The sequence below is a fragment of the Capra hircus genome, chromosome 17 (assembly GCF_001704415.2).
Source record: "Capra hircus breed San Clemente chromosome 17, ASM170441v1, whole genome shotgun sequence".
Taxonomy (NCBI): domain Eukaryota; kingdom Metazoa; phylum Chordata; class Mammalia; order Artiodactyla; family Bovidae; genus Capra; species Capra hircus.
The window spans coordinates 560,251-583,814 of record NC_030824.1 but is presented as its reverse complement, the minus strand read 5'-3'; the positions used below and the strand labels follow the sequence as shown (position 1 = coordinate 583,814).

The 23,564-nt window shown below is 52.1% G+C and overlaps 2 gene segments (V, D, J or C); both read left to right on the top strand.

Moving 5' to 3' along the window:
* The window catches only part of LOC102176353, a 460,158-nt gene that overhangs the window by 64,222 nt on the left and 372,372 nt on the right, over positions 1 to 23,564 (top strand).
* Positions 5,275 to 5,899, top strand: LOC108637841. The segment is given in 2 exon segments: positions 5,275 to 5,374; positions 5,482 to 5,899. Coding segments are annotated over 2 exon segments (429 nt in total).

The following is a 23,564-nucleotide window of genomic DNA, read 5'->3' as shown; positions in this document are numbered from 1 at the left end:
CTGCTTCATTTCTAATGAAGGAGAAAGCGCCCGCGTCCTGCACAGCTGGGAGGCTGCATCCTCGGGGTCGCCACTGTCCTGACCTGAGCCTGATTTAAAGGAATACGTGTCCCCGACGCCCCCTCAGTCCTGACCCCTGAGCTGCCAAGCGCGCCGTGTACAGACTGACCCTGACGGTCGGAGGGGAGCCCACAGACGGCCCTGAGGTCACAGGGGACACAGAACGGGCTCCCGGCCTGAAGGCAAGAAGGAGACAGAGGACAGAGCGGGTCAGGGGCTTCCCTGAGGGGGCTGGTCCCCAGGTCACAGGATGTGTGTCTGGGCCTGGACCTCAGGGGGTGCTCGGGGGCCAATCGTGAGGTGGTTAAGAGGATGGGAGCTGGGACCCTCGCGCTGCCTGGTGGCCTCTGCTCGTGGCTCCCAGCTGTGACCTCCCACCCCAGGGCCACATCCAGCCCCGCCCCAGCCCACCCACTGGCCACCCTCAGGCACAGGGGCCTGACCCGGGATCCTGGGAGGGGACAGAGAGCTTGCGGGGTGGGGGTGGGGGGATGTGGAGCCCGTCATTTGCATGAAAGGCCCCCCACCCCTCTCAGGCTATGAAGAGGGGAAGGAGCCGTGTGGAGACGCTCTGCTCAGCTGTGGGGCCAGAGATGGCAGGACCTGACCGTGTCCGCCATGGCCTGGTCCCCTCTGCTCCTCATCCTGGGCGCTCCTGCATAGGTGACTGGATGGGAGAACAGGGGAGGGGCCCTGGGAAGACACACGGCCCCACTCCCTGCTCTTGAGTCTGGACCCCAGAGTCACCATCTCTGTCTCTCCCGCTTCCAAGATCCTGGGCCCAGGCTGTGCTGACTCAGCTGCCCTCCTTTTCTGGGATATTGGGCCAGAGGGTCACCATCTCTTGTACTGGAAGCAGTAACAGAATCGGGGGTTATCATGTGAGCTGGTACCAACAGCTCCCAGGATCGGGCCCCAGACTCCTGACCTATGGAAATGGCTAAAGACCCTCAGGGGTCCCGGATCGGTTCTCTGTCTCCACATCTGGCAGCTCGGCCTCTCTGACCACCTCGGTTCATGCTGAGGATGACGCTGATTATTGCTGCTTCTCATGGGCTGATGGCTTGAAAGTTTGCACACTGCTTCAGGCCAGAGCAGAAGCAGACAAAGACCTGCTTCCCCCTCAGCCACGGGGCGCCCAGGGCAAGGCGTCTGCCCCTCCCTTCCTGGAGTCCCTGAGGCCACAGAACCCAGCAGAATAGGTGTCCCGTGAGTGCAGCCCAGCTGCCCCCTCAGCCCGACTCCCCTCCCGAGGGCAGCGGCACACAGGGGGTGGGCACACGCCCCTGGATGACGGAGCTGCTCACACAGGTGCCCCCGGTTCCCAGGTCGGAGTCGGCAGCACAGAGCAGGGGGTCAGTGCCGCCCTTGCTGGGTCCCTGGGCAGCGAACGCACATCCCTGAGCTTCCGCCAGAGAAGCATCTCCTGTTAAAGGAAGAGGAAATGGAACCCAGAGTTTCTTCAAACAATTTCCACACAGTCCAGGATCCAGGAAAAACTGACACTTATATGAAGAACCAGGAAACTAAATACTGAAGGGAAGTGAGACGGCACAGACACCAGCGGTGAGAGGCCTCAGATGATGACAGGAGGGACAGATGCTTTTAGGGACAGACATCAGATCTATTTGATTAACAAATACAAACAGTTTTGGGTCCAAAGGAGAAGGGGACAAATGGAAGGGAAAAAAAAAATAAAAGAATCATGAGAACAAGTTTGTCAGAATAACCTGAGAATACAATAGGTGAAAATAAAAAAGTTCTCTGTACAATATCAAAGACATGTAATATTTATTATATAATTCATTTACTTGTTTACTGATAAGGTATTTGGTGACAGGAAAAAAGGCAGCCTCTCCCTCCTCAAAGGCTTCCCAGGAGTCACGAGGGGTAAAGAACCGCCTACCAGTGCAAAAGGCATAGGAGATGTGGGCTCTGTCCCTGGGTGGGAAGATCCTCTGGAGCAAGAAACGGCAGCCCACTTCAGTGTTCTTGTCTAGACAATCCCATGGACAGACGGGCCTGGTGCGCTAGAGTCCACGGGGTCACTAAGGAGTCAGACAGGATTGAGAACCAAGCAGCTGAACAGCACCTTGCTCACAATCTCCCCGCCGTGAACGTTCCCCGAGCACGTCACCAGGGGGCGATGTTTACCGCTCAGAGTTGGCAAATCCTCAACACACCCGCATGGTCCGCTGAGCTGGCCCTGCTTCCGGGCTCAGCGGCCTGAGTTGGACGGGACAGCAGGTGCTTCCTCTCAGGGGACAGACTCAGAGCCGCGGCCCCCAGGCCTCCTCCTGGGAGTGAAGCTGCACCCGGGGCCGAGCACCCAGAATTGGAGGGTGAAGGGGTCAGGGGGTCATGAGTCCCCACCCTCTTCCCAGAAAGAGAGGAGGGGAGGAGCCCCCAGAGCCCACCCCGTGCACCCCTCCAGCTCTCCTCAGCCTGCACCCGCTCCTCCTCATCTCTGCTCACAGCCTGCCCTCCCGCTCCCCTCACTCACGATTCTCCTCCCAGTCCTGGGCGTCTCTCTTTCTACAGACCTCCCGTGACCGTGTAGGTCTGTAGACCGTGATCTCCATGGTCAGGAGCCAGCTCCCTCTGTCGGAAGATCATGGCCGTGTCTCCAGATCTTCCTGAAACACTCACTTCCTCGGCCCCTCCTTGCACCTCTAACCCTTCCTTCCCGAGAAGCCTCAGGTCTCTGGTGCTCAGGTGTGACCCCTACTCGTCCCCTCCCTGCCGGGGGCCAGCATGAGGAACTCCGCCCATGGCAAAGGTCATGAGGAAGGAGGCTTCGGCATACGCAAAGGCGGGATCCAGCCTCAGGAAACCCCCTGTTCCCTGAGCATCTACCCCCAAAACCAGAGTCTGCCTACTTTACACTTTATGCTCTCACCTACACCTCTGAGTTTATGGGGGGCTGTCCCCCACCTTTCTCGGAGAAGGAGTTAACCTACAGCTCCAGTTAATAAAAATTCCTGGGCGTGACAAGGGTGTCTCAGGTCAAACCTCTCTTCTGGCAGACTAGCTTGTGTGACAGGGTTATCCACACTCTTGCTACTATGTACATGGTTGTTTACAACCTCTCAACCATAAGCAGCACAGAGAGTTTGGACTATTTTGAAAGTTTTAGTTAGCATTGGGTTTTTCTAAAGATAAAAATCATGTTGGTGAAGGGGTTTTCATTTATTGGGCCAGTGTTTGCTGCTAAATCCCTTGCCGTTATACATGTTAATGAATATATAACTAGCATATAGGAGAAATAAGTATTAACTTTTAAGATTAATCATGTTAAACCTTAGGCTAAGTAAATTCCTTTCTTAATTGTAACCCACTACACCCTCACCCTACAAGAATGCAACTTTATCTGGTACCTTCGGAGGGTGGTGCCTGGTTTAAGAAAAATCACCCCTGGAAAATAAGTTTCTTGTTGACTGACCTTTATCAGAAAGAAAGGATCATAAAATGGTAGCAGGCCCCCTGGCGAGAAGATGATGTAAAACCCCTAAGACCTTTTTGTATACATTTATATGAAGCACCTGATTTTGATAAAGGTCAGGACTGCTGACCCCTGCGTGACTTTAAAATTTCCATTTGTCTCTATGTGTAAAAAAAGGTATATAAGCAAACCTGAAAATAAAGAAAACGGATCAGTTTCTGGACAGACTGCTTCCCCCGTGTTTTTCTTTCTTGTTCTCTGTTTTTCTGGCTGAATTCCCATCTGGAGCGTGGGTACTTGCCAAGCCTGCTAATTTTGCCCTGGCTTCTAAGATCCACGCGAGAGGGAGCCCAAGGCGGGGCACCCTCTGATATTCAAGTGGGGGCCGGTGGCCTACGAAGGTGGTGCAAATCTCTTGTCTTGAGATTTTATTGGTACCCCACGTAAACCAAGTTATTCAGCCTCTTTTTCTCCACTAATTTTCCTACTACACTATTCTTTTCTAATCTCTTTATACTTCTAATTAAATAGCTTTTTCCTAGAATGCCAACTCCGTCTCCACTTCGAATTATCCTGGATCCACTGGGGCTGGACCCTGGCACCTCCCTGTGCCTCCCCAGGGTCCCCTCATTTCTCAGGGGATCTTGAACCCCTCTAGTAGGTGATTTATTCGCTGAAACCTCACACTCCGTCCTGTGTGCCCATCGAGTGAGGAATCATGAGGGGAGAGAAACCCTGGTCCTGAGACCTGGAGATGATTCCTGCCTGAGGAGCATCTGTGCTCAGCTGCTGTGGGACTGACTTTATGCACAGTGAGCCCGGGGAAGCTGTGGGGCCCTGGGCTGGGAAAGCAGCCCTGTCCTGGGGCTCTGCCCCCGGGGCCGGCACTGCAGCTCTGTCTGACCATGTCTATGGCCACATCTGAGATTCCCGAGAACAGCTGATCTGCCTTGTCCAGTCCTGTCGCTCATCTCAGATCTGAGACCGACCCATGGCTCTGATAACTCAGCCTGCCCTGTTTCACAGATAGAACGTCCTGCTACGACATAAAAATCCCCCAGTGGAGATGCCGTACCTGTCAGAAAGTCTTTAAAATTATCTTATTTAGAGAACAGAGGCTACAAGGAAAAGTATGTTTTAGAAATAGTACCATGGCAATGCAGAATTAAAACAGAGCCAGAGTGGACACAGCCCAGTGACTTAACAACAGCATTTTCTTCAGTTCAATTTAGGCACCTATTTTAAGTGACGACCTTAGATTTTTACTACTCCATGAACACATTTTGGACACAAATCTCAAATCACACATCCACAGTGTAACACTCACATGCACTACAGGATAAGCTACAGTTGGCTGTTGTTGTCCATCCAAACACATCCTGAAGGGTATAATTTCAAAATCAGTTTGGGGAAAGTTGACTCTAAGAGCTCTGATCACCAGGTCAGGATGTGTGTTTGGCCAGGACTCCAGGGGGCGCTCCGAGGCTTTTCCTGAGTATCTGCAGGGGTAAGAGCAGAGACCAGCCCCCTGCTGCTTCCTACTCAGGGCTCCCTGCTGCTTCCTACTCAGGGCTCCCTGCTGTGACCTCCCATCCCCAAGCCCCATGCAACCCCACCCCCGATCACACACTGGCCTCCCTCATGCACAGGAAGGTGATTCAGGTCCCAGAGGTGATCAGAGCATTGTGGGGGCAGGACGGGGAGGATGGTTATTTGCATGAAAGGCCCCGCCCCCTCTCAGGCTATGAAGAGGGGAAAGAGCGGTGTGGGGACGCTCTGCTCAGCTGTGGGGCCGCAGACGGCAGGACGCCCTGACCGTGTCCACCATGGCCTGGTCCCCTTTGCTCCTCACCCTGGTCGCTCTCTGCACAGGTGACTGGATGGGGGAACAGGGGAAGGGCCCTGGGAAGCCTCACAGCCTTGCTCTCTGCTATCATGCCTGGACCCCCAGTCACCATCTCTGTCTCTCCCCCTTCCAGGATCCTGGGCCCAGGCTGTGCTGACCCAGCCGCCCTCCGTGTCCGGGTCCCCGGGCCAGAGGGTCTCCATCACCTGCACTGGAAGCAGCAGCAACATCGGGGGTGGTAATTATGTAGGCTGGTACCAACAGCTCCCAGGATCAGGCCTCAGAACCATCATCTATAGTACTAGCAGTCGACCCTCGGGGGTCCCGGACCGATTCTCCGGCTCCAGGTCTGGCAACACGGCCACCCTGACCATCAGCTCGCTCCAGGCTGAGGACGAGGCCGATTATTACTGTGCAACTTATGAAAGCAGTAGCTATAATGGCACAGTGCTCCAGGCCAGGGGGGAAGTGAGACAAAAACGTGCTCTCCTCCAGACATGGGCCTCCCAGGGCTGAAGCATCTCTGTCCAAGCAGACACTGGAGCAGCAGCTCTGAAATGGACGTAAAACATATTTCATTTCACACGGTGAGAACAAGCATGTGTGGTTGTACTCACAACTCACTGCATGTTTTCAGCCAAAATGCCCTCAGCTGCTCTTCCCAGTCCTGCTCCATGTGAGACCATTTAGGGGAAAGGGAATGTGGATGCTCCACCATATTTAAAGTTACTTGTTCAAACATTATCATTTTAATTTCTAATCTTGAGTAGTGTGTTTTCTTATTAGTTTCAACTGATATTTTAGAAGAATCTCAATTTAATGGCTTTATTGTTAACTTTCCTTGATAAGGTTGCAGGTATATTAATTCTACACCTGTTTACTGTTGGTTTCTTTAACCCCTAGAGCTGGTGCTGCTGTGAGTGACCACACCGCAGCCCTGAGGCCCTGGACTGCTGAGACTGGCAATGGTTTCAGGGCCTGTGTGTGGGGAGACCCATGTCCCGGGAGAGACCACAGGAGACCTGGGGCTCCCTGCACCCTGAGCTGTGACATCAGTGTCGGCTGCTCTGCTCTTACTGGAATCAGCAGAAGCCAGCGAGCCCTCCTCCGTCCTCCGGTCCTACCACTCAGACTCCAGGAAGAACCAGGCTCTGGGGTCCCTGAGAGTTTTCTGGATCCAAAGGTGCCTCGGCCAACTCAGGGCTCCTGCTCGTCTCTGGGCTGCAGCCTGAGGACGAGGCTGACTCTGACCATGCAGGCTGGTGCAACAGGGCTCCTCACAGCGACACAGGTAGACGGGAAACTGGGACGAGAGCCTGAGCCTGTCAGGGGCTGGTTCTTAGAGAACCGTCAAATTTAAATATTACCCCAGAATCAACTTATTCCTGAGGTATGTTCTGGTTCATAATATGTCTACTCCCAATGGTACAGTCAGTTTTGCTGAAATCTCAGAAAATATAAACAGATTCTGATTCCACTGAAGTGCACCCTGGGCAGCCGGGTGATGACGGGAGCCGTGGAGCTGAGCTCCCTCACTTGAGATCAGGAGCAGGAGGCTTTCCCAGATGCGCCTTCAGCAGAGTCTGTGGACCATCCCAGCGGGCAGATCGTCCCCCAGGGTGAGAACTCTGCTCCTGAAGGGGCAGAGCAGAGAGCGTGAGGAGTGAGGGGCACCGGTGATACATTGCAGGCGGCAGGGAGCCCCAGGAGTGGCTCTCCTGACCCACAGGTGCTGGCTCTGTGCTGCCCTCTGCTCCTCTTGTCTCCACCCCATCGGAGCATTTCCTCCTGCAGGGTTGGGGTGGTCTGTGGCCTGTCAGGAGCAGGGGCTCCCCAAGATGTTCCTGGGTCCCTCTGCTTGTGACACCCATGATGAGTTCAGATTCAAGGGCCCCACGTCCTGTAGAAGGAACAGCGGGGAAGCGGGGATCACCATGGCAATGATGACAAGTGATTCCTGGGAAAATCCCTGCGCTTCTGATCCTGTACAGAGGTGAGGGACACTGAGGGTTTCAGCCCTGTTCTCTGGCTCCTGGTGGGTCCTCTCGCCCTCCTGGATCACTCTGGACCCCATCCTGAGGAGGAGGCTGGTCATCAGTGTCACACAGCTCATCACTAACCACAGCCACAGGAATTCCCGTGTGATGGGGATGTCTGATAAAAGCGTGCCCTGTACTCCCGTGTCGGCCCCATCACTGCCTGACCCTGGCTGTGACGTCACCAGTACTGGTTTAGATCTCTGCTGTCAGTCATGCTATTAAATCTAGGCAGGCTCACCTCCTCATCCTGCTCCATCATTAGGGGTCCATGAAATTGTCTCTTTTCCTCTCTGGTCTCCAAATACAAGCAGAATGCCCATGTGCCCAGATACACAGGGTCCCTTGCTGGGGTCCAGCTTCGGCAGAGTCCAGGGATATCCTCAGGATGGACGACATCCGCAAATGAAGAAAGATAGAGATAGAAATAAAGAGACAACCCGGGGTGACCAAGCTTCTTCGGTGAGCAAGGCCCTTTACTTCATTCTTCTCGGGACTTTTATACCCTGAGTTATACATACAGCAAGGTGAAAAATGCAGAGGCAACTCAACATTCCATCAGTAATAACTTTTATCAATATCAGGTTCCTTCCTGCAGAAGTCTTATTTTCTGTACATCATCTTCTTTTCATGTTGATATTCCATGACCTCCTTTTGATAAAGGTTGGTCAGCCAGAGCACCAGAACAGTGATTTTCCCTTAAAGTGTTTCTTCTTAAATTTTAGCCTGCATCACCCTTAAAGTACAAAGTTACATTTTTATGGAGCGAAGATTCAACAGGTTACAGCAAAGAAAGAACTTATTAACTCAAAGTCTAATGTTGCTAATGCTAAGGCTATTACTTGTTTTTTCTACATCCTGACTATATGCAATCCCAGGAACAGAATGGATAGGGATTTGAGAAATTGGCAGCAAGCATTGCAGAGGCTCAACAATCTGGATAAAGCTTCCATGTAAGCTAAAATGCTAACAGAGGGTTTGAAACACTCCTTTCATGCCCAGGAGATTTATTAACTAAAGCCATAAGTTAACTCTTTTGGTCAGGGACAGCACCCTGCTAATGTCAGAAGAGCTGGTGAAAGACATAAAATAGGAAGACAGACAGATTCTGGTTTGGGGGTAGATGCTCAAGCAGGTCCAGGGGGTCCATCGAGTCCTGAGGCCTTGCTCATCAGGACTCTTCCGCATGACCTTGTCATGGGTCGGATGGCCCAGGGATTCCCTCAAGTCCTGCATGAACTTGTCATGGGTGGGATCTCCCGTGCTGGCTCCCGGCAGTCCCTCACAGGTCTGAGCAAGATGTTGAGGAAGCAGAAGCTCAGCATCTGTGCCCTGGACCCCAGGGGCCTCTCCCAACCCCCCACGTCCCTCTCCTGCTCCAGGCTTTTGCTCTGCCCTGAAGCCGGACACTTAGGGAAACTGGGTGCCTCCCTGTCTCTGGACACTGCACCCTAGGAGCCCTCCTCTCCAGGTGAAGGAGACACTTCCCCTTAGGACACGGCTCTCAGACTCCTCACTTGCCCATACCTTCGACTTTTGCCTCATGGTCTCTCCCACTTTTCCCTCCCTGGTTCCTTGTTTGAGATGATATTGGATAAATGTCACTATTTTGGACATGGACCTTATAAACCCATCTCCATTAAATCTATGGATTCTAACAATCAAAGGTTAGAACCTTAGACTTCACCATGTCCAGTGAAGATCAGGTAATGTTCATAAGGGTTTCTCAACCAGAGATGAAACAGGAGCCCAGACAAGGATGAGATTCCCACTTATAGTCATAATCTTTTTATCAAACATTTAATATAGAAAGATTATAAAATTAGACTAGAAACATCTTTAAATATCTGAGTCAAACAGACGTACTGTGAGGCCCTTGATCAAGGGTAAGTGAGAACCCCCGGAAGTGACCAAGAAGAGAACTGTTGCTCCTGAGAGCCGCCTATTCTCTTTGCAAAGAGAGAAATGAGAGCAGAGGCATGCAGTGTGGGCTGGGAAGGTCCCGGGAGGCCCTGCACATTCAGCCCTGACCACCTGTCAACCTGGGAAGGAAGCTCACACAGAACCATGAGCAGGCACGGCCCACGGGCATGCTGGGAGTCTGAACCTGGAAACTCAGGTTCCGGTGGCTGTGTTCTGGCAGTGAACCCACGAGCTAGGCGGAGCGAGCTGAGACATCAGGGAATCCTGAACTTCATTAGTTTATCAGCATGCCATTCAGGGGTCTGAGGTCATTAGGCACCTGGAAAACTCAATGACCAGGCCCAGACTAGACGAAGGGGGCTCATTCTACCGCCCTGGGCGGTGACATCAGGGAGACCCAGCTGCAAGTGTGAGAAAGCCTTCCCAGGAGGCTGTGGTGGGAAGCTGGGGAGAAGGAGGCCTGACTCCAGCAGGGGGCGCTGTGGGTCTGGTCCTGAGAGAGCAGGGTCCTGGCCAGGCAGGCTGGCACCTCCTCCCTTGGCTCTTGCCCACGTGGGCAGCAGGGTCCTCACTGGAGGGTGACGTTCCTGCACCTGGGCCCCCAGGGGACACGGCAGCTCTCAGCTCAGAGCCACAGGCTTGCCTCTCAGTTCCTGCTGCTCTGTCGTGGGGTCAGTGCCCAGACCTGACATCCACCCAAGGACAGAGGGACGGTCATACAACGAAAATGGACTTCCTTCAGGAACCTCGCCCTCCAGGGACACCTGGACAGGGGGTGAGACTGCTGCAGAGGCTGCCCCATTGCCCGCAGAGCGCCCGGGTGTTCCCAGTGGAGGAGGGGTGCAGGCAAGAGCCCTCTGTCACCATCCCTGTCATTTAAAAGTGTTCCCTGCCATTTAAAAGTGTCCCCTGTGGTGTTATTTGGCAGCTTCAGCATTTGCAGGGAAGCCTGGAAACTGGGACTGTGTCAGTTTAGATGGCTTCATTCCTCGTTCCTTCCCTTTATGTTAACACCTGTGACATGAAATACATGAACTCAGGAGCTCCGCCAACTGTCATCAGCATGTTCGTATAAGAAAGAGTTAAGGAGGAATACATATTTTCACCTCTATGAGCTGAGCTTTTCAAGCACCTCTGACAGGAATCAGGTGGATTTCATTAAACAGATGCTTTAGCAGCAAATCTAACATGAGTACACATAAGAAGAGTATTTACATTTTTATGTGAAAGCAACAAGAGATGAACAAGACCTTTCCTGTCTCTTCCACACACCTGAAAACGAGACGTCTGAGCTCCTTCTCCTCCTCGTTGCCCCCACACCCCTCCTCCATCCCGCGTCCACGGCTCCACCCAGAACCACAGGGAAGGCAGTTTTACAAGGTCCACGGTGCTCACCACACCTACCTCTTACAAACGGGGTTTTTCTATTTCTGATAATGAGACATGCGTTCCAACTTTGCTGGAACTGAACTTGCCAGCTATCATAATTGCATGATGAAATGGTGACGTTTTCACCCTAAAAGCTACAGTTCTACTGAAGCTAGTCCACACTGCCATATCTTTTTACAGCACAGGAGGCTGTCACCCCTAGCCTGGCCATGTGGCTCGCATGTCACCACCCCTGCCCTGGTCCCCGCACCGCCGGGACTAGAGACACTTTACAGGACTGTGCTCCAGGGCGACCGCTCACCCTTCACAGCAGACACAGGCTCCGGGATCTCCTGCTCGGCTCAGGGCTGGAGGAGGACGGACAGCACCGCACAGACGGGACTCAGGGTTCCCGGAGAAGACAGAGTGTTCTAAAGACGGGCTCGGGTTTGGGAAAGGCTGGATTATTGTGGCAAGAGAGACAGACTTGCAAACTCCTCCTTCAGCCTCAGACACTCCGGGGAGGAGATAGAGGACCGAGGTCACCAGGTCACGGGGGCACAATTGCTGAAAGGCATCGCCCCATCTCTCAGGGGCTCCTCCCCGAGCTGTCCCTGCTCTGTGTGAGGTCCAGCATCTGCCTCCTTCAAGTCCTCCCACCCCAGGGCCCTCAGGTGACCTTGGCAGGGAGAGGAGGAAGTGATTTGCATGAGGCGCCTCCTCCTCCTGACAGGTTGGAGGCATGAAAAGGCCCAGGACCCCACCTGCAGCCCAGGAGGCTGAGGAGGCTGCGTCCTGGGAGGGTCTCCACCATGGCCTGGACGGTGTTTCTGCTCGGGCTGCTCGCTTGTGGCTCAGGTCAAGGGCCGGGACTCTGCACGCTTGGGGCACCTCCACGCAGGGCCTCAGGGCACCTCACCTCCATAACAACTGCCTTCTCTCTTCTGTCTCTCTTAGGGGTAGAAGCTCAGACTGTGATCCAGGAGCCAGCACTGTCAGTGTCTCCAGGAGGGACGGTCACGCTCGCCTGTGCACTGAGCTCTGGGTCAGTCACTACTTACAACGAACCCAGCTGGTACCAGCAGACCCCAGGCCAGGTTCCCAGAAATGTTATCTACAACACAAATACCCGTGCCTCTGGCGTCCCTGATCGCTTCTCTGCCTCCATCTCTGGGAACAAAGCCACCCTCACCATCACGGGGGCCCAGCCCGAGGACGAGGCTGACTATCACTGCTTGTTGTACCAGGGCAGTGGTAGTTACAGCTACACAGTGGTGGGAGCCCATGGGGAAGTGCTACTAAAACCTGCCCATGTGCCTGGAGGGTCAGCCTTTAGAGGCAGGAGAGGGTGGAGAGGGTGGAAGTGGTCAGCACCCCTATGGAGAGGGAGGCTCCGGATCCATCTCCTGCCCATGGTTCATGGCCCCGTGCCTCTTGCTGTCTCTCCCCGGGTGTGTCCAGGTCTCCAAGAGGACCCCTCAGCCTATAATGATGGGAAGGGGGGCTCAGGTGCCCATTTTATCAACAACATTGAGACTCAGAGACCCCCAACAGCCAGCACGACCCTTCTTGTTCAAAGAGTTTTAAGAGACGTACTCAGTTTCATTAACTTGATGATGGAAAGTAAAATAATACTTGTCCATTTCTTTACATGTGCGCAATAGCCTGATCCACAGAACACGTGCTGATCTGATTATACACCACGTGCTCACAGTCTTTGGAGAAGGAAACAGCAACCCACTCCCGTGTTCTTGCCTGGAGAATCCCAGGGATGAGGGAGCCTCGTGGGCTGCCGTCTATGGGGTCGCACAGAGTCGGACACGACTGAAGCGACTTAGCAGCTCACAGTCATAGCACTAAAGCTAATCATGGAAAAGAAGCTTTGAAAGCCTGCAAGTCTGATATTGTCCCAGACAGCTCGTGCTCTCTGAAAGTTGTCCCAGACTTCCAGGCTATTTTAATTTTGGTCTTCAATTAAACAATCTGACATGGTTTTAGTATTTTAAAATGCCATATTAAATGTCTATGAATTTTATTGATGACCATATTGGTAGATTTTTAAACATACATATGCATGTGTATATATATGTATGCGTGTATGTATGCATATTTGATTTTGGAAAGTGTTGCTCCCTGAGAAGCTGGACAGCCAGTGTCTATCCCTGCTGTGCTCATAACACAGGGCACGGCTGTGTATGTTCCTGGGCTGAGTGTGAGCTGGCATCAACCAAGGCCCAGCAGCACTCCCACCAAGAGATGGGGTCTAGGGGGTTATAAGGGGCGCTGTGGGTCTCCCCAGGGTCTGCACTGTGGGTGGCACCTGCTGTGTGACCCCCGCCCCCACCAACTACTAGGTCTCGATGAGTGGGTCTCTGTGTGTGATGGGCACTCAGCAGGATGTCTTCTCGGGCCTGGCCTGGGTCCCTGCTCACAGGTCACTGTGGATGCCGGGAGATGCTTCCTCCTGGTCCCTCCTGGGGGGCAAACTCTTAGTCTCCCCGCCTCACCTCGATTCCCTAAACTCACCCATCAAACAGGGGCGTTGAAAGAGTTTGTGTCTGTGATTTGGGTAAACAGCAGCCACTGGGGTGGGTGAAGGGGCGGCTGTGGGCACAGGGGCCCCTGTGAGGAAGGGCAGACAGGCCCTAGACTCAGTGGGGGAGCTTTGAGGGCACCCCAGTGAATGAGGGAGGCGCAGAGTGTGGTGATGGCACAGCCCGTGATGTCACTTCCCAGGACCCACCGTCTCCAGGGCCCCTCTCTGGGGAGAAGAGCTTTTTGGGAGATTCCGCATCTGTGAGAAAGAGGGAGGTGTCATCATGTCCCCCAGAATCTGTCCTCAGTGCCCTGGCGCCTGGTCCTGACGTGTGTGTGATGGAGGGGTGTGTGTGTGTGTGTGTATATGATGGAGGGGTGTGTGTCTGTGTGTGTGTGTGTAAGATGGAGGGGTGTGTGTGTGTGTGTGTGTGAGATGGAGGTGTGTGGGTGTGTGTGTGTGAGATGGAGGGATATGTGTGTGTGATGGAGGTGTGTGTGTGTGTGATGGAGGTGTGTGATGGAGGGGTATGTATGTGTGTGTGTGATGGAGGTGTGTATGTGTGTGTGATGGAGGTGTGTGTCTGTGTGTGTGGGTGATGGAGCAGTGTGTGTGTGTGATGGAAGGGTGTGTGTGTGTGTGTGTGTGTGTGATGGAGGTGTGTGATGGAAGGGTGTGTGTATGTGTGTGTGTGCGATGAAGGTGTGTATGTGTGTGTGATGAAGGTGTGTATGTGTGTGTGATGGAGGTGTGTGTCTGTGCGTGTGGGTGATGGAGCGGTGTGTGTGTGTGTGTGATGGAGGGGTGTGTGTGTGGTAGAGGTGTGTGTGTGTGTGTGATGGAAGTGTGTGATGGAGGGGTGTGTGTGTGTGTGTGTGTGATGGAGGTGTGTACGTGTGTGTGATGGAGGTGTGTGTTGTGTGTGTGTGTGATGGAGCGGTGTGTGTGTGTGATGGAGGGGTGTGTGTGTGTGTGTGATGGAGGTGTGTGATGGAAGGGTGTGTGTATGTGTGTGTGATAGAGGGGTGGGTGTGTCTGTGTGTGTGTGTGTGTGAGATGGGGTGTGTGTGTGTGATATGGAGGGGTATATGTGTCTGTGTGATAGAGGTGTGTGTGTGTGTGTGTGATGGAGGTGTGTGATAGAGGGGTCGGTGTGTCTGTGTGTGTGTGTGTGAGATGGGGGTGTGTGTGTGTATGATATGGAGGGGTGTATGTGTGTGTCTGATAGAGGTGTGTGTGTGTGTGTGTGATGGAGGTGTGTGTGTGTGTGTGATGGAGGTGTGTGATGGAGGGGTGTGTGTGTGTGTGTGTGTGTGTGTGTGATAGAGGTGTGTGTGTGTGTGATGGAGGTGTGTGTCTGGACGTGTGGGTGATGGAGGTGTATACAGAGGTGTGTGTGTGTCTGATAGAGGTGTGTGTCTGGACGTGTGGGTGATGGAGGTGTATATAGAGGGGTGGGTGTGTCTGTGTGTGTGCGTGTGTGTGTGATGGAGGTGTATATAGAGGGGTGGGTGTGTCTGTGTGTGTGCGTGTGTGTGTGATGGAGGTGAGTGTGGAGCAGGAAGGGCTGGAGGAGTGTCAGGATCGGAGCCTTTACTCTGGGGAGAAGGAACAGTCTGGGGCCCGCAGGCAAGGCTTCCTCTGTGCTCCCCTAGTGCCTCAGAGGCTCGGAACTGGCCCACAGTTGGCTCCTAAATATCTTCTTTGGATTTGGTGTGAATTCCTGCCCCCTGATCCTCCGCAGCTGAGCAGGCCTCCCTGTGGGCTTGCTGTGGGCACCGCTGGGCACTCGCTGTGGACGCACCCTCCCCCACCCACCCTCACTGTCAGCCCCATCTGAATTACTATCATTTCCTCCATTTCCCTGAACTGGACACGGCGACCCGAGAGACGACCCCAGTTCCTCAGGGGTATCCCAGCCGTGTTGAAACACTGGCTGGAGGCTTCATCCCTGGCTGACACCCACGTCCTCATCTTCACCAGGAGGTGCCAGGATGCGGAAAGCAAAGCAGTGTAACCCAGGACACAGAGAGGTGTGTAAAGGCCCCTCTGCCGTGCGTGTGAGGTCACACTTCATGTGTGGGCATCAGACTCACGAGTTACAGACACCCAGTCGCGCAGTCTGCAGCTGCTGCGGAAGGCGACCAGGAGCCGGCCACGGTGAGGGGCCCGCTGTGGAGGAGGCTGGGGAGCGGCGGGGAGCGGGGCACGGGTCCACCCCGAGGGAGCCTTGGGCGGGCTTCAAGCTCGGTGAGGGCGAAAGACCGGGGCTCAGTTCAGCGGTTCCTTCTCCTGCTCTCCCAGGAAAGGCTGCCGCAGAAGTGGTGACAAAGACGGGGTGGGAGGCGGGCCGCGAGGCCCCAGGGCCGCCCTCAGAGCTTCTCAGCCTGAGTGTACATCTCTGCCTGGTGACCACGAACATCCTTTATTTGGGGCCTGGTTTTCTGCTCCTGAACGTAGAGTGGCTCCTCTCGGGCCTCCTGCACCCACGCAGCCGCCACTTCTTTTCTGGGTGTTGATTCTAAACGGTCTTGTAGGTCTTCATAGAACTGTTCAACTTCAGCTTCTTCAGCGTTACTGGTTGGGGCATAGACTTGGATTACCGTGATATTGAATGGTTTGCCTTGGAGACGAACAGAGATCATTCTGTCGTTTTTGAGACTGCATCCAAGTACTGCATTTCAGACTCTTTTGTTGACCATGATGGCTACTCCATTTCTTCTAAGGGATTCCTGCCCACAGTAGTAGATATAATGGTCACCTGAATTAAATTCACCCATCCAGTCCATTTTAGTTCTCTGATTCCTAGAATGTGGATGTTCAGTCTTGCCGTCTCCTGCTTGACCACTTCCAATTTGCCTGGATTCATGGACCTACACATGGACATCCCCAGATGGTCAACACCGAAATCAGATTGATTATATTCTTTGCAGCCAAAGATGGACAAGCTCTATACAGCCAGCAAAAAACAAGACTGGAGCTGACTGCGGCTCAGATCATGAACTCCTTATTGCCAAATTCAGACTTAAATTGAAGAAAGTAGGGGAAACCATTAGACCATTCATGTATGACCTAAATCAAATCCCTTGTGATTCTACAGTGGAAGTGAGAAATAGATTTAAGGGACTAGATCTGATAGATAGAGTGCCTGATGAACTATGGAATGAGGTTTGTGACATTGTACAGGAGACAGGGATCAAGACCATCCCCATGGAAAAGAAAGGCAAAAAAGCAAAATGGCTGTCTGGGGAGGCCTTACAAATAGCTGTGAAAAGAAGAGAAGCAAAAAGCAAAGGAGAAAAGGAAAGATATAAGCATCTGAATGCAGAGTTCCAAAGAATAGCAAGAAGAGATAAGAAAGCCTTCCTCAGTGATCAATGCAAAGAAATAGAGGAAAACAACAGAATGAGAAAGACTAGAGATCTCTTCAGGAAAATTAGAGGCACCAAGAGAACATTTCATGCAAAGATGGGCTCGATAAAGGACAGAAATGGTATGGACCTAACAGAAGCAGAAGATATTAAGAAGAGGTGGCAAGAATACACAGAGGAACTGTACAAAAAAGAGCTTCACGACCCAGATAATCATGATGGTGTGATCGCTCATCTAGAGCCAGACATCCTGGAATGTGAAGTCAAGTGGGCCTTAGAAAGCATCGCTATGAACAAAGCTAGTGGAGGTGATGGTATTCCAGTGGCGCTGTTTCAAATCCTGAAAGATGACGCTGTGAAAGTGCTGCACTCAACATGCCAGCATATTTGGAAAACTCAGCAGTGGCCACAGGACTGGAAAAGGTCAATTTTCATTCCAATCCCAAAGAAAGGCAATGCCAAAGAACGCTCAAACTACCGTACAATTGCACTCATCTCACATGCTAGTAAAGTAATGCTCAAAATTTCTCCAAGCCAGGCTTCAGCAATACGTGAACCGTGAACTTCCTGATGTTCAAGCTGGTTTTAGAAAAGGCAGAGGAACCAGAGATCAAATTTCCAACATCCGCTGGATCATGGAAAAAGCCAGAGAGTTCCAGAAAAACATTATTTCTGCTTGATTGACTATGCCAAAGCCTTTGACTGTGTGGATCACAATCAACTGTGGAAAATTCTGAAAGAGAACACCTGACCTGCCTCTTGAGAAATCTGTATGCAGGCCAGGAAGCAACAGTTAGAACTGGACATGGAACAACAGACTGGTTCCAAATAGGAAAAGGAGTACGTCAAGGCTGTATATTGTCACCCTGCTTATTGAACTTCTATGCAGAGTACATCATGAGAAATGCTGGACTGGAAAAAGCACAAGCTGGAATCCAGATTGTCAGGAGAAATATCAATAACCTCAGATATGCAGATGACACCACCCTTATGGCAGAAAGTGAAGAGGAACTAAAGAGCCTCTTGATGAAAGTGAAAGAGGAGAGTGAAAAAGTTGGCTTCAAGCTCAACATTCAGAAAACGAAGATCACGGCATCCGGTCCCATCACTTCATGGGAAATAGATGGGGAAACAGTGGAAACAGTGTCAGACCTTAGTTTGGGGGGCTCCAGAATCACTGCAGATGGTGACTGCAGCCATGAAATGAAAAGACGCTTTTTCCTTGGATGAAAAGTTATGACCAACCTAGATAGTATATTCAAAAGCAGAGACATTACTTTGCCGACCAAGGTCCATCTAGTCAAGGCTAAGGTTTTTCCAGTGGTCATGTATGGATGTGAGAGTTGGACTGTGAAGAAGGCTGAGCACCGAAGAATTGATGCTTTGGAACTGTGGTGTTGGAGAAGACTCTTGAGAGTCCCTTGGACTGCAAGGAGATCCAACCGTCCAATCTGAAGATCAGCCCTGGGATTTCTTTGGAAGGAATGATGCTAAAGCTGAAACTCCAGTACTTTGGGCACCTCATGCGAAGAGTTGACTCATTGGAAACGACTTTGATGCTGGGAGGGATTGGGGGCAGGAGGAGAAGGGGACGACCCAGGATGAGATGGCTGGATGGCATCACGAACTCGATGGACGTGAGTCTGAGTGAACTCCGGGAGTTGGTGATGAACAAGGAGGCCTGGCGTGCTGCGATTCATGGGGTGGCAAAGAGTCGGACACGACTGAGCGGCTGAACTGAACTGAACTTTGAAAAATAAGAATGACTTTCCCATCAACCCCAGGTGAAGGGCTGGGAGTCGTTAAAAGTACATCTTGGAAAGACATCTTGAAAACAAGATGTTGAGGTACTGATGTGACTGATGAAAACCATCAGTGACTGTTCCAGAGCCTTGAGGGAGTTGCTGAGAAAGGGGGTCACTAGCCGAAGGGCTAAACAAAGTCACGAAAGGCCTGAAGGACGGTGTGTTGTGTGTCCTCATTCCCAATCTGAGATTGTAAAGAACAGATGTCTCTTGAGCAAGATTAAGGAAGTGGAAGTCAACAGTAAAAGCAGGCAAGGATCGGGATCTGGGCTTTGGCTGCGAATGGCATTATTTTTCCTTATTCTTCTGCGGCACTGCTCCCCCAGGTTGGTTCATTATTGGGCTGGTCCCAACAAGTTGCTTCATGTAATCTCCATGAAAGGTTGTTGCTGAACCACCCAAAGACACCGGGATTCTTGGCCTCAGGAAGAAAAGAATTCAATCCAGGGCCAGAGATGAGCTTTTGTGTAATAAACTTTTATTAAAGTATCAAAGAGACAGAGAAAGCTTCTGACATAGGCATCAGAAGAGGGTAGAAAGAGTACCCCCTTGCTAGTGTTAGCAATGGAGTGATATACTCCAATGAATCCAAAGAATGTCTGGAGGTTGTAAAGACCTCACCAGACTTACTTCCATAATTTACATTTTAAGATAACAGGATTAGCCAGAAGGTTTAATCCAGAGCCTGTCCTCAGGCAGGATACATTATTGTTATATAATCCTTGTAAAGACCAGACCTACTCCCATAATTTACATTTTAAGATAACAGGGTTAGCCAGAAGGTTTCATCCAGAGACTGTCCTCTGGCAGGATACATTATTGTTATATAATCGTAAAGAATGTAGAGGAAAATAAGAGTTTGTCCTTTCTTCCTCCTTGAGACTTCCAGAACCCTCTCTCCTTGGGGACCCCTAGACTTCTTATCAACCTACCTAGGAAATGACTCTCTCATCCCCAAAGTCCAGGATCTAGTAAAAAATATCACTGATACCAAGAACCAGGAAAATCAGTAACCATGGGAAAAGAGACTTACATAGACATCAATGCTGAGACGACTCAGATGATAAAATCAGGTGACAGATATTTGTAGTGAACAATCATCAAATCTATTTCATGAGGAAGCATAAGCACTTTGGGGGAAAAGGGAAAGGGAAATAAATGCAAAAAATACAGTTACGAGAACAAAGTGGGGCTTCCCTCATGGCTCAGTCCGTAAAGAATCCGCCTGCAATGCAGGAATCCGCCTGCAATGCAAGAGACCCAGGTTCGATTCCTGGGTCTGGAAGATCTCCTGGAGAAGGAAATGGCAGCCCACTCCAGTGTGCTTGCCTGGAGAGCCCCGTGGACACAGGAGCCTGGCGGCTACAGACCATGGCGGTCCCAAGAGTGGGGCATGCGGCTTAGCAACTAAACCAGCACCACCACGAGAACACAGTAGGCAGAAACATGGAAATACAACAGGTGAAAGTAAAAAGGAAACTCATCTGTTGAGCTCAAAGACGTGTGATACTTATTGTCATTTAATGAATTTTTTCGTTGTTGGAGTATTTGATGACCTGAGTAAAGGCAGTTGCCCCTCCTTCCTCGCAATTTCCCCACCATGATCATTCCCCGAGCACGTCACCAGGGGGCGCTGTGCACTTGCTCCGAACTTGCAAAGCCTGAACACACCAGATGGTCCCCTGACTGCATGAGTCCCCAGGCTCACTGGCCTGAGGTGGACGTGACAGCAGGTGCGTCCTCTCAGGGGACAGACTCAGAGCCCTGAACCCCCAGGCCTCCTGCTGGGAGTGAAGCTGCAAAGGGGGCCCATGAGTGAGAGCTGGAGGGTTTTGGGCTCAAGGGTTTATGAGGCCCCACCCTCTTCCCCAGGATCAGAGGAGGGGAGCAATGCCCAGATCCCGTCCCACGCACCCCTCGGCTCCCCTCAGTCTCCTCCTGCCCCTCCTCAGCTCTTTCCTAACAGCCTCCCTCCCCTGCCCCTTCCCCTCTGACTCATGGCTTTCCTTCCAGTCCTGGCCTCCGTTCTTTCTACAACCCTGTACCCCGTGACCCCTCCAGCATGATCAAGTTCACTTTGTCAAAAGTCGTGGACATGTTTTCCGATCTTCCTGAACGGGACCCTCACTTCCTCGTCCTCCCCTTGAACCCCTCCGACGTCTCCCTTGTGCAGAAGCCTCAGCAATCAAACTCTCAGGTATGGGTCCTCTCTGTGTCCCTGCGGAACCCCAGGACAGACCCAGCTCAGGTCACCCTCCCAGATGTGATACTGAACCCTGGGCAACACACAGAACTCAGGGAGGGGTTTGGTGGGTCAGAGGACAGGGGCACATTGTATGAGGGGCCCTTTCTCCTGGGGGTGGGGGCATGAGAGACGGGCAGTAGCAGCCTCAGCAGAGCTCCGGGGCGGCTGCACCTCGGCCTGGACTCCCCTCTTCCTCCTGATGCCCCTCCTTCACTGCACAGGTCAGGACAGCCCTCAGCACCCTGACTCCCCCTCCCTGACCACCCCCACCACATGCAGCAAAGGTACCTCCCTGTCCTTCCTCAGGACATACAGGGTGCTGTGCTTTCAGGGTCCCTCTCCCAGCCTGTGCTGATGCAGCCGCCTTGTGGAGCCTCGGCCAAGCTCACCTGCACCCTGAGCGGCGACTACAGCAGCTACCATGTGGGCTGGCACCAGAAGGTCCCAGGGAGGGGTCCCTGTTTCCTGATGCGAGTGGGCACCAGTGGTGTTGCTGGACAAGTGGGATGGGATCTCTGACTGCTTCTCAGGCTCGGGCTCTGGCCTGAGGGTACCTGACCTTCCTAGAACATCCCGGAGGAGGACAAGGCTGACTACATCTGTGGGGCAGACCATGGCAGTGGGAGCAGCTTCCTGTAACCCACAGTGACATGGGCAGGGAAGTGAGACAGAAACCCCAGTGGTGGCCCCCCCTCCCCTCCCATCACCAGACCCACAGTTTAGAGGGTGCCTCCTGACCTGCCTCGAGAGTTTCCACCTCATCAAGTATTCTCATAACTCAGCACCCATCTGGGAGGAAGGTCTGTCTTTGCACAACCTTCCTGGTCTTGGTCCACAGCAAATGTTCCCCAGGTCTGTAAAATGTAAGCCACTCTAGACCAAAGTTCAGTGACACATATGATGTAGTGAACTTCAAAGCTGCAGAACAGGATCCCCTGATCCCCCACTTTGTCAGTCTGTACAACATTCATGTGGAGCTTCCCAGGTGGGAAAGCGAGTGGCAAAGAACTCGCCTACCACTGCAGGAGATGTAAGGGACGTGCGTTCGATCTCTGGGTCGGGAATATCCCATGGCAACCCACTTCAGTATTCTTGCCTGGAGAATCCCATGGACAGAGGAGCCTAGTGGACTACAGTCCATGAGGTCGCAAAGCGTTGCAAAATGACTGAAGCGGCTCAGCACACACAGCCTTCGCTTAGCTCACCACTGGGGAAAATAAACAGCAGATGGATCCTCTGACAGGGGTTGGAATCGGTTGCTCGGGTGCACACGCGATACGTAGTAAAGAGTGTCCCAGGGAAAGTGATGGTGCCGAGGGCTCTCCTGCCTTCCAGTGATGAAGGAAGATGAGGGCTAAGGGGAGTGGAAGATTGAAAGAGGGAAATCACGCTGAAGAGGGTCGATACTGGGTGAGGATATAGGGGACTCACGAGGCCTGCTCTTCAAGGATTTTGTAATTTCAACAGAATTTTTTACCCAGTGACAAGTGTGTATGAAAGAAAACCCGCATCCCTGTCCACTATGATGTGTGTCTGCCCATATTAACAGATCACCCAAGTGACCAGCTTCTATGCTTCCGCCGCGTTTTCTAGGTCAAGCACTCTGCCTGGAGGCTGGGACATCCCAGGGGCCAGAGGAGGTGCCCAGGGCCAGGAGGAGGTGCCAGCAGAGTCCCAGAGGGAGTGCCAGGCCAGAAAAGAGGGAAACCACTCAGAGATCCAGGAGCCTGTGCAAACTGCCCTCCCTGGGGTGGGGCCCTGTCCCCTCTGAGGTCTGTCCCCTGGGGCTTCTGCTCCTGGTAACCTAACCAGCCAGTTCAGATTCTGGTCCCTCCTTCTCACCCATGTGGAGTCTTTGCCAAGTGTGGGTCAGAGAGAAGATGTGGAAACATGAGGAGTCAGAATGTGTCTCCAAGTAGAAGTGGCTCCTGGAGAGTCTGTGCAGAGGACAGGCGCACAGCTGTGGGCAGGGGCCCCGCAGGGCGACCTGTGTGCAGTTAGGTGTGTGTGATGAGTGTGTATCAGGATATTACAAGTGTGTTTTTTGTTCCTGTGTTACTGTGGTTTTTGCTATTATTGGTGTTCAATTTATTTTTAATGTCTTCATAGAAAGCAAATGTGTATGGAAACACACTTGATCTGATAATGGAATTACTGTATTAACTTTTCCTTTAGAGTATTTGGATCACTATTTAACCAGAGTGATTTAGAATCTTCCCACTTCTGTGTTTTATTTTCAGGTGAATGTCCACCACTTAAACTGCTTTCTCAAAGAACTAGGAAATTTTACATCTTTCACAATGTTTTATAAAATAAACATACCAAGCAAATCTATGGGAACAAAGTAGTTGCTGGAGTTTGCTAGCTATTTTGTTAGATATTTCTGGTAAATAAGTATATATTATGTCTTTTGTGGAGTAATTCAATGATAAAATTTCCAGGTTTTCCTGGAAAAAGAGTAATCTCTTTACTTACATTTTTACGAGACCAAAGTAGTACCTTCCTAGGAAAGTATGATGTGAAAGTGAAAGTCTCCCAGTCGTGCCCGACTCTTGGTGAAAACCACGGACTGTCCAGCCCATGGAATCCTCCAGGCCAGAATCCTAGAGTGGGCAGCCTTTCCCTTCTCCAGGGGATCTCCCCGACCCAGGGATGGAAGCCAGGTCTCCCGTGTTGCAGGCAGGTTGTTTGACAGCTGAACCCCCAGGGAGCCCAGGAAAGTGTGATATCCGGCTTTTTCGATGGTTTTCCTGCAGCTCCTGCCCATCTCCCCCCTGTTCTGTGTCTGCAGGTTCCCTCTCCCAGCCTGTGCTGACTCAGCCAGCCTCCCTCTGGGCATCTCCGGGAGCATCAGCCAAACTCCCAGACTGCACCCTGCACAGTGGGCCAATGTTGGTGGCTAGCAAATATCCTGTTTCCAGCAGAAGCCAGG